The 10935-nt window shown below is 44.9% G+C and overlaps 1 protein-coding gene across 1 annotated transcript; it reads left to right on the forward strand.

Annotated features, from left to right (window-relative positions):
* The first annotated feature begins 3740 nt into the window (after nucleotides 1-3740).
* LOC124692235 (polyadenylate-binding protein-interacting protein 11-like) lies at nucleotides 3741-8168 on the forward strand. The gene is made up of 10 exons (XM_047225556.1): nucleotides 3741-4218; nucleotides 4811-4924; nucleotides 5008-5052; nucleotides 5897-5969; nucleotides 6051-6163; nucleotides 6276-6335; nucleotides 6793-6840; nucleotides 6918-6986; nucleotides 7635-7696; nucleotides 7786-8168. Exons 1-10 carry the CDS (start codon nucleotides 3874-3876, stop codon nucleotides 7841-7843), a joined length of 987 nt encoding a protein of 328 aa, XP_047081512.1. The 5' UTR covers nucleotides 3741-3873; the 3' UTR covers nucleotides 7844-8168.
* The last annotated feature ends 2767 nt before the right edge of the window (nucleotides 8169-10935 follow it).

Here is a 10935-nt window from a genome sequence, read left to right on the forward strand (position 1 = left end):
TACAATATGAATGATATGTCACGTTAAAGAAATTTGGTAAACCTAGGCGCATCATCAGATTAAAGGGGGTTCCGGCATCGGACACCGCCATATGAGAGGGGTTCTTTTAGGGTTTCATTACATTTGCAAGTTCAAAGGTTGTAATGATGTATGAATTACTCCTAAACTTGTAGAGAATGTTTTTCTGAACATTTCGGTATATTATACATCTTTTTCTGAATTAATATGAAAAAGATATGAATTATACAGATTTCTTTAATTGATAAATAACAAAAATAGAAAAGAAAAGGATTTACTGCGTCATGCTGACGTCATGCTGATGTCAGCACGACTTTGAGCTCTTAGATGGAGCAGCAATCGGCCAGCTCGGGCCGCAATCGGGCGCGTGCGCGGGGGCAAAAGACTCAGCGCGTCGCGGGGAGTCTGTTGGTGGCGGCGCCGCCCGCGTTTGGCCGCCGGAGCACGGCCACCGGTGAGAAGCGGCGGAGGCCGGGGCAGGTGCCCGACGCGCTGGGGGCTACAGAGGGGGAGAGGGCGAGGCGAGGGTGCAGAGGGACGCAGCGGCTCACCGTGGAGCTGGTAGAGGGCTCGGCGACGGCCGGGGAGCTTCGCCGGCGGCGAATCGACGGCGATGGACGCCGGCAGTAGACTAGGGTTAGGTTTTGGGGGAGGCGCGGGAGAGCGCGGGAGGAGAAGAAATGGGGCTAGGGTTCCTCGGGCGGCGTCGGCGGAGCCCTTATAGGCCGCCGGGGGCGGCGGAGAGCATCGGGGCCGGCCGGCGCATTGGGTGGCCGGCGAGCAGCCACCGAGCTGCTTCGGTGCGCGGGGAGACGATGGCTATTTTGCCAAAACCCTCCTAGGGGAGAATTGGGCTGGTGGGGTGCGGTGCTGGGCCGTTTGGGCCGTTCTGGGCGGCGGCCAGAGAGAGGAGAAAGGGAAGGAGAGATGGGCTGCGGCCCAGGGGAGAGAGAAGAGAGTTCTCTCTCTCTTTTCCATTTTTTTCTGAATTTTGTTTCTCCAAATTCTAAACCAAATTCAAATCTGTTTGAATGGAGTTTTGAAACTCAAATTTTCCAGAGAATTTTCTAAAGACACATGGCCCTATTTAGAAACAATACAACCATGTTGCTTAGTTTGAAGATCTTGAAAGATTTGAATGGGAAAGAATAAGAGGGAAAATTTCATAAGTGAAGACAATTCAATTTTGATGCACAATTTTACTCAAATGCAAACTACATGCATGAGATGCACATGAACACTCATTTATTTAGATAAACAAGGTTGGGATGTTATAGCATCCTTCGCCATCAATGGCGCGACTGCCTGTTCTGCGCGCGCACTGGCGGGCGGCGGCTGGGCTTCTGCACCACCTTCAATGACATTGTATCCCGCGCGCGGCCGCCTTTAAAAGTCCAGCGGCCGCGTTCCTCCTTCGCCCACACCTCCACTCGCACCACCACCGCCGCAGTGCTATGGGAAGAAGAACGACTTCGAGGCCTCCGGCAGCGGCAACAACAAGGGGACGCAGAGGGTGCCGCTGCCCGTCACGCTGGGGAGACTGATGCACGGCAAATGGATGCCGTGCGAGCGTTGGTCCGGCGTGCAACTGCCTGGCGGCTGGCGGCTCAGCTGCCGCCGGGTGCCCATCCCTCCCGTCCCTGCGCGCGAGCCTGATCGGACCGCGGAGATCCGGCGAAGGAGGTGGTACCTGCCGCCGGACCTCTGCGCCGATCCGGCGTACGCCATCAACTCTGAAAGTTGGCTTACCTATCTGTCGACCGAGACGGATAGCAGGAGGAGGGCGGGCTTCATGGGCGACAGGGATTTTCCCTTCGACCGTCCATCGCCGACTCGTCCACGAAGATAGCAGGCGCCGACGCGTCGTCGGCAGGCGCTGCCGCGCGCGCAGTACAACGACGACGACGACCACGACAGCGACGAGTACGACGACTACGACAACGACGACTACATCGAGGCGCTCGCCTACCATAACGAGGAGGTCAAGGACGACAGTGATGACTACGTCGCGGCCGTCTTCCACGAATGGCAGCAGGCCATGGCGGATGGTCGCACATTTGACTTCCCCGAGAACATGATGGACCACGAGACGGCGAAGCTCGTCGTCCTCGTCTCCGAGAACGACGCACCAGTGCAGCCGCCGCTGCCTCGCTAAGCCACCGGCGTCATGCCGCCGGGCCTGTCGGAGGATGAAGCGCTGTGACTGGCGCTACAGGACTCGACCGCGTCACAACCGCCGCCGTACAACCCCTGGGCGCCTCCACCGCCGCCACAGCCGCATCCCTAGGCGCCTCCACCGCCGCCACACCCGCATCCCTGGGCGCCTCCACCGCCGCCACAGCCACAGCCCTAGGCGCCTCCACCGCCGCCACAGCCACAGCCCTAGGCGCCTCCACCTCCAGCACCGTCGGCGCGCCCGGCGTACGCTCCCCCGGATGCAACTGGCCGTGGGTGATACCGCAGCTCATCGTGCTCGACAGCGACGAAGAGCAGCAGTAGACGCACACGTTTAGTTTTTTTAACTATGTAAATTATGTTTTCATGTTTTAAAAAAATGTTTCGGCAAAAAAATGCGTCGTGCCGCTGGAGCCACCCCCGACGCAAACGGACGCGCGGTCGATTTCGACCATTTCGGCCGACGCAAACGGACGCGCACGGACATTTCCGTACGCTAAATGCGTCGCGCCGCTGGAGATGCCCTAACAAAAGTGCAGCGAAGGCATATTTAATATTTTCTCTTATGTTGGTAAATACAATTATAACTACTGCTCTTGCATCTACAAATAACCTTCTGTCATAAAATGCAAGGCACACTTTTTTCGCACAACATTCGTAATGCAAGTCTCTTTTATTTCATAAATATTTATACACATTTTTGGACACGAAAGTCGGTTTTTGTGTAATATTTTGGTGCACACATAGGTTGTGAACATATCCACACGACACAACCTATATTTTACGAAAATCTGGGACAAATATAATTTAATATTTCGAAATAGGTAAGTTATATTTTAAATAAACAGAACATATGCACCTGAGTCAAACCAGAGACAAAACGCTGGAACCTCTTTTCTTGTAACACTCTGAACCTGTTTTATTTCTTTGTATGTATAGTACTAGACCTAGAAGTCAGGATCCAGAAACGAGCCGTTTCCAAGATGCAAGAAACCAGCGAAGGTTAGGACGAGTCAAAGACGTTAGTGAGTGGCTCAGTGCAGCCAAGATGAGGAGAACCAGGACCCAGAAATCGTGATGACACCAAATATAGCCGCAGCGGATCCGGCCGAAACGTGGACCGCGCCAGTGCTGCCGTGCATGCTTCACACCCTTGGTCCGAGGGGTGACGTGCCCCTCATCTGGAATTCTGGATGAACCCACTCTCACCGAGGCTTCCGCCTACCCATTCTCCCTCTCCAACTACCCGCTCACTTCATCCTTTTTATTCTCCACCTTTTATATTTTTTCTTTCGAAATTTACTTATTTTCCTAAAAATATAAATAGCGGTATAAAAAATTTATTACAAGAATTTTACACCCATTGTTTTCTCACTATTTTTCGCTCCATTTTTAGCCCCCCAAAAATAGTATCTTAGACAGACAAAATACATAGAAAAAGAACTTTAAGCAGTAGTATTATTTGGTGCTGCTATATATGTAAGCAACCTCCCGGAAAGTGATCGCTGCTCACATTTCACACCCCCACGCAAGAACACAGCTTGCGCAACGCAAAACAGTTACCACCGCGGAGCTGACAAAACAACCCCGCCCCGCCCCGCGTGTATAGTGTAGCACTAGTAGTCGAGTTGATCTCTCCTTGTTCGAGCCTGTGCGGCGAGGCGGAATAAGGACGCAATAATGGTGGCCGTGGAGGTGGCGAAGGCAGCGGCGGCGGAGACCCCGATCCGGGCTGAGCCGGAGGCGGAGGTGAGGGCTGACGCGGCGGTGGCGGTGGCGGAGGCGGAGGAGGAGAAGGAGTACAAGAGCGACATGAAGAAGCTGGAGGAGCTCATGTCCAAGCTCAACCCCTGCGCCAAGGAGTTCGTGCCGTCCTCACGCCGCGCGGCGCCGGCGCCCGTGCCCGGGGCAGGGCTCTCTGCCGATGCGCCCGTGTTCGTGTCCGCAGCCGATCTCTTCGGCGCCGGGAGGGACTCCAGCAGCGACGGATCCAGCAACGGCGCCGGCCAGCCGCAGAATCGACGGGTGGGTGAGCCGTGAATTCTCATCCTTCTCTTCGGGCGGGGTTACGTCTTTTCTGTGTGATTTTGGCCGGGTTATGTGTGTTGATCGACGGATACTTCGGCCTTCTTTTGACCACTTTGCATTCGTGATCGCCGGAGTATCCGGCGATTTCCGCCTTCCTAATATGCACGACGGGGTTTGGTAGGTGTTGCGATCGGGATGGATTCACTAGGTTTCAGAGGCTTTTAGGCGATGGCGATAACCTTTTCTTCTGCAAGAATGAATTGTTCTAGAATCTTGTTGAAACTGAAATCCCGAGCTGGGACTGTTTTTTATTTATTTAATTTCAGATTGTTAAATGGGAAACAAGTCGAAACTTTTTAAGGCTGATAACTCGGAACAAACGTTTGATCACTGGCATTTAATGATCGGCAGTAAGTAGTAGGTGGTACGCTGACTGTTGCCAGGAATTCGGTTTCAAAATTTATGTGGTGTGATAGGCATTGTGTCCCGTGATGTTAACAGTTCGTTTGGTGTACCTCTGTTTTGGTTTTTAGTTTTCACAATCAAAACGTTATGATGGTGATAACCGTCCTTGCTTTCCTGACAACAGAGAAGGAACGGCTCCTTCAACCAGGGGAGGAGAAGGATGGGAGCCCGGACACGGCAATCTGATAGGGAGGATAGTGTGCGGCGGACTGTTTATGTCTCTGACATTGATCAGCAGGCAAGCATGCTACATAGGTGGCAATGTTTCAATTGGTTCTTAATTTATCTTTGTTGTTTAATTATGGTCACGCTGCTCTGTAGGTGACTGAACAGAAGCTGGCTGAGGTGTTCTCTAACTGTGGACAAGTAAGTGACAAGATTTATTGACGAAATTTGTGGTAGTTTACCATTCCTCCCTTGGGGCAACGGCTTCCATTACCTTGAAAGATGAAATAGATAACATGATTAGTGTCCCTTATGGGTTTCCGATTTTGTCTGAAGATGCTTGTTATGGTTTGGACGCCAACATTGTCTTAAAATAGTCGACCGTCCTGAAAAGTGAGAATAGAGCTCAGTTGAAGCATGAGCATGTGCAATAAACCAAACCAAGTACTGCACTAGATAATAAGGCTAGCACTCTCTACCATAAGGATAGTGAAGCTAAACTTGTTTCTGGAAGGTGGGAGGTAGCCATATTTCGCCTATATAAAAAATGTCACCCTCTGTTTCTGATTGAAAAATTCAAGTGCAAAGTTTAGGCTTCTGCTACCTGTTGTTTTTGCCATTCTTGTAGGCATATATTACTATGTTTTTCTTTTATTCGGCTGACTACTTGCTTTAGAATGAACTTAGTAGCTTTAAATGATAAGTTGTCTGAAACTCAAGTTTCACCCCAGCTATGTGAAATGCCATAAAGGCATTCCTTTTCTTAGAACTTCTCTTAGCTGCCATAAAGCTCAGCTAACTTCTTAGTCCAACTAAGGTGGGCTGCCTTTTCAAATGTATACTTTCCTGAACCAAAATAGCATCTTGAACAATGGGCATCTGAGACTAATGACATTCTGGGTATTGACATCCATTCACTTATGCATATATGCTGAATGTTGATGAGATCACTTATTTTTTTCTTATGGTTTGTATTCTATAAATATAGCTAGGCAAGCTCCTTGTAATATGATTATCATACCCATCTTGTTTTTTTTGCCTGTAGGTGGTAGATTGCCGTATCTGTGGTGATCCCCATTCAGTCTTGCGTTTTGCCTTTATTGAGTTTGCTGATGATGGTAGCCTCTTCAAGACTTTCCCACCTTCTGTAGTCTTGTGTATGGATAAACAGCAAAGCTGAAGTTGTCCATTGTATGCAGCTGGTGCAAGGGCAGCACTAACACTTGGGGGAACCATGCTTGGTTACTATCCTGTTAGAGTTTTACCATCTAAAACAGCGATTTTACCAGTGAACCCTAAGTTCCTTCCTCAGGTAAGTATATGATTGGATTGCATACTTCCATCTACTTTGAGCTTACACTGCCAATTTCTTTTTCATGTCAAATTTTCAACCAATTTTGTTTGTATTGCTCTTTTCTGTACAGACGGAAGATGAGAAAGAAATGGTCTCAAGGACTGTATATTGTACTAACATAGATAAGAAGGTTTGTGAATCTTTGTGATTCTTAACCATGCATAATGTGATAGTCTTTGAAATTTACAAGTACTATATTATTTCTTGCTTCCTTTGTTTAAATTTATTTTGTTATCTGATCATTTAATTGATTAAAATAAACATTTTAGAAGAAACTACAGTTTTTTTTCCGAAAACAGGCAACCTGGTCTGTTTAGAACTAGTAGTACTGAATGAAGGCAGAGTCAGATGGTAAACGAATCAGAGCATGCAATAATTGTGGTTAAATAATTTTTTATTTTTCATTAAGAAATTATGATATGTTTCGCTACTCAAATTTCGTGTTATTTTGAAAGTTCGATTATATTGAAAACTGAAGAACCTTCTGGACTTTCAGTTATGCATAAGCCAAGCATTTCATTGGTTGCTAATCAAGGGATGTCATGGCTGTTAAGCTGCTTTGCTTAGTTGTTTTCTTTATTGGTCAGGTTACGGAAGATGATGTAAAGATTTTCTTTCAGCGGCTCTGTGGAAAGGTATATGCCATACAAGTAATGGGAGTTGTTTATATTTCACGAAGACCTTTTCGTAAAACATGTTGATTTCCTTTCAGGTTTCTCGGCTGAGGCTCCTTGGTGATTATGTACACTCCACATGCATTGCGTTTGTTGAGTTTACTCAAGTAAGTAGAACAAGGCATTGTATTGTTGAAGTGATCAAGGTTTTATTATTTAATCTTCAAGGTGCTATTGATGTTTAATATATAATCATATAGAGTTATCTGGAATGGTTATTAGTACAAAATATTAAATAAGATGTGTAAATAGAATGAAGCAGTATGCATTAAAACAGTTCCAGGAGCTAGCAAAATATCTGATATTTTTATGTCCATACTGGACTTGGATGTTTAAATTTTTTTCCTTTGATGCTTGTTCAATTTTAAATTTCATACCTGACGACCAGCATCAGTATCGATGGATTAGATGAATCTTGCTATCTTCTGTTTGGGGCTTTGACGGGTGGAACTGTAGAAGAACATGGGTTTCACACCTGGATACTTAAAAAGCATTCATTGTTGAAATATATGAAAATTACTCAACGATTGTATTAAGAGAATACTTGATTATATTTGCTCTACATCTTGTGACTGCAGAACTCATTTCCCTTCCACCTGGGCTTTATGTTGGCAGCTAAAGCAGAAAAGCTTCTCTTCTTTCTGCTTTAGCTGCATTTCATTTGACATATATTTTTTACAAATCCGTTGCTGAATATTTAGTTTCATTTTGTGCTGAATTGTATGACTCACCTTTTTCAAATACATCCTTTGCAGGCAGAGAGTGCAATTCTGGCCCTGAACTTCAGTGGTATGGTCCTTGGCTCGCTCCCAGTCAGGTAAAAAGTTGACCAGTCCATGTACTCGGTATATAACCACTCCTACCATGAATCGTTTTGTTCTTATCCTATCATCCACGATTGCGCAGGGTGAGCCCTTCAAAGACACCAGTGCGTCCGCGTTCGCCCGGTGCAATGTGGAACTGAGCCCTGTCTCATTCGTTTCTTCCGAGGCTATCATCAATGGAGGGCATCCCAGGTAGAGCTTCTGGCTGGCCATGGACTTATCAGAACTCTAGCCTCGCGGATAGTAAACTGCCGTTCCAAGAGTATTCCAGTACCTAGTCTAGTATTTTTTAAATTGCTAATGTTCGTCTGCGTGTTCGTCATAGACCCCTCATCAGTGGTTTTGGAGAGGGCCCCAATTCGTTTCTTTCATTCGATATCCTTTTGTCAATTATGTCTGGATTGAACTTATAACAGCCTTTGCAGGCAGTGGAAGAATAATGTGTATGGGTCGTTGTGTTTATCATGTGTTGGCGCAACAGCTCCTGCTATTCAGTCTTCTTGCCTTTTGATTGCGACGATGATCGATCGTGTTAGTTGCTGACGTCGATACAGGGAGGCTGTTCTACATTCAAAATGAGACGAAAAACATACTACCTCAATCTCAAAGCTTAAGACTTATATTATTTTTTAGAAAGTCAAACTATGGCAAACTATGGCAAGTTTGACTGAGTTTTTACCAAAAATTATTAACATGTAAATTATAAAATTAATATCATTAAATAGATAATGAAATATATATTTTTGTATGGTATCTACAAAATATTATATTTATTAATAGATTGTTCCAAAATTTTGATTAAATTTTACTTGGCTTGACTTTTTTAAAAAAATATAAACTTTAAACTTTGAAATGGAGGTAGTAGGTTACAGAGCTGCTGTCTTAGGTAAAAGAAGGAGTTAACATGAAAAAGAAAGGCTGATAGTCCTAAAGCCTTACGAGTTCCACAAATCTACACATATTTTAGATATATTTTAATTAAATTTGCGAAAAGTATTTAGGGTGGGAGAGAGTGCAATGTAGTATAGTCCCCTTAATAATGAGTGGAGATTTGGTGAACATGTGCACTGGTGATTCCTTAAAAAATTAAAATTCATATTTCTAACGTGTAAACTATCAATTAAAAATAATGTGTATTTTAAGCTACATAAAAATGACAGAAGTGTGATCTGAGTATTACATTTTGAAATCTCAAAATAAAATATTATATTTTGTTAATTTTTGTATAGCCTATAATAAAAAGAATTTCACGTTGTGATTTTTACATGCTTGTAGGATATACCAGTAACAAAGTCTAGAATCGTTTTATAAATATGATTTAAATAGAGGGATCACTGGATCTCATATGCCATATGCCAGAAGAACTTTTCACCAAATAATGTACGACAAAGAGAAATGCGGCTCCAGCTATATTTTCCTTTTAACTTTTTTAATTAAAGTTCTTGCTGCATGTAAAGATCGGGTGAAATTCTTTTGAAAATGCAATTATTTCGTTAGTTCCAAGCTACACATGTAACAATGACAATAATTTGCACAGAGGAAGGCAAGTAGCTTAACTGCTTTAAGCCCGTGGTATGATCTTGAACATTCACTGGATGGGCAGAGGTAATTCCAAGTGCAGAACGTCGGTGGGATCCTTGAGATCAAACGTTACGAGACCCAATACACGCAACAGGCGATTGGATCTCCGCCTCCTGCCGGCGCCACCGCTGATCGCCTCATCTTTGTGGCCTTTGGGCCATGGAGACGTGGTGGATTTTAGTCCTCGTTAGTGGGAGGGCTTCACCCCTATTTTGAGGATTTCGTTCTTCGTTTTTAGGGTCAAGATTTGTAGGGGCTGCGTTCAGGTGGTGGTGACATCTCGCGCAATAAGATCTTCCCAGTTTCAACCCCATCTCGGCGGCAACGTCGAGATGCTTTGGGAGTGGTGTGGTCTTCGAGGATTTCGTCTGGCTGTGGGGATTTTCGGATCATCAAGGAGCTTCATCGGCAGTTCTTCCTTCTTCTTCGTCTCTGGGATGGATGTGGTCTTTTTGACCCGTTCGACGACTGCCCGTCCGCAACCAACAATGGCAGGTCAACTCAGAGAGGAGCGGCAGCAGCGGCGCGCCGTCGACACGGTTTGGAGGTTGAAGATGAAGGGCTTCTCAAGAATCTCGTTGTAATTTTTGTTTTTTCTGGGGTGCTTTGTACTGTTCATTGTTTCTTTTAATGCCAGAGTCCTGTTCGCAAAAAAAATCCAAGTGCTAGAGGGGCATTGGAAGAAGAGATGATCTCTATATTCTATTAATGCATTATCATATATGATGTGGTTATAATCAGGAACAAAGAAGTTTTGTCTTGTGCTTTTCTTCTGGAGAGTAATTACTTAGCTTTTGTCCTCCTTTTGCACACATGTTTCCGTTCAATTTGATGTTGTTGGCTTCGATCGGGGTGGATCTAGCATCCCTCTTGTCCGGGCAGCCACCCAGGCTTTTCGACGACGTCTCTGCTTGGTTTATGCGACTCTCTACTTTCTTTGAAATATGACATCTTACACATGTTTAGGCTACGAGAAGTTTTAGGTCCATCGCAGGGCTTTAGCCTTGTACAACTAAAACCATGTTTTTTTTCAAAATTAAAACTAAAACCTTGGGTTCTCTTCTTTCTTAATTAATAAAAAACTTAAATCTATTTCCCCGTTTGAAAAAAATACCAAAATACCCCATATAAGAAAGCTATGAACCCAATTTTACCTCATTTGACAATGTGCGTGTTCTGCTAGGTAGAACCAACATGTTAGATCGATGTGGCACAACAACAACATGGTCTCGAGATGTGTTAACTAGTGATCTTCTTATAGTGACCGTGGGTGCTCTATGACCATTTCATACCAATTGGTTGTAAGGCATTTGAGAGATCCCAAACACTAAATCATTATGATCATTTTAATAAAAAGATCAACTCTCAACTGGTGAAAATTTTGTGGTCACAACCAGATCATAAATGGTAGGCAATGACCATCCAGTGACCAATATGGAGGGTCGCAAGTTAGTACATTCATTGTCGTGCTCATTCCTCATCCTCCTCATGCTATCCCCGAATCTCGATCATCACTTCACATGTTGCCCAGTGAACAAGCTTCAAAAAAAGATTAAAATTTTATTAAATGAGGTAATTTGGATTGATTTTACTAGATGGTGAAATTAGCATCACAAATGCAATAGTGAATGGGTAAATGTGGAATTCACTC

The sequence above is a fragment of the Lolium rigidum genome, chromosome 2, assembly GCF_022539505.1.
Source record: "Lolium rigidum isolate FL_2022 chromosome 2, APGP_CSIRO_Lrig_0.1, whole genome shotgun sequence".
In the NCBI taxonomy this organism is placed as follows: domain Eukaryota; kingdom Viridiplantae; phylum Streptophyta; class Magnoliopsida; order Poales; family Poaceae; genus Lolium; species Lolium rigidum.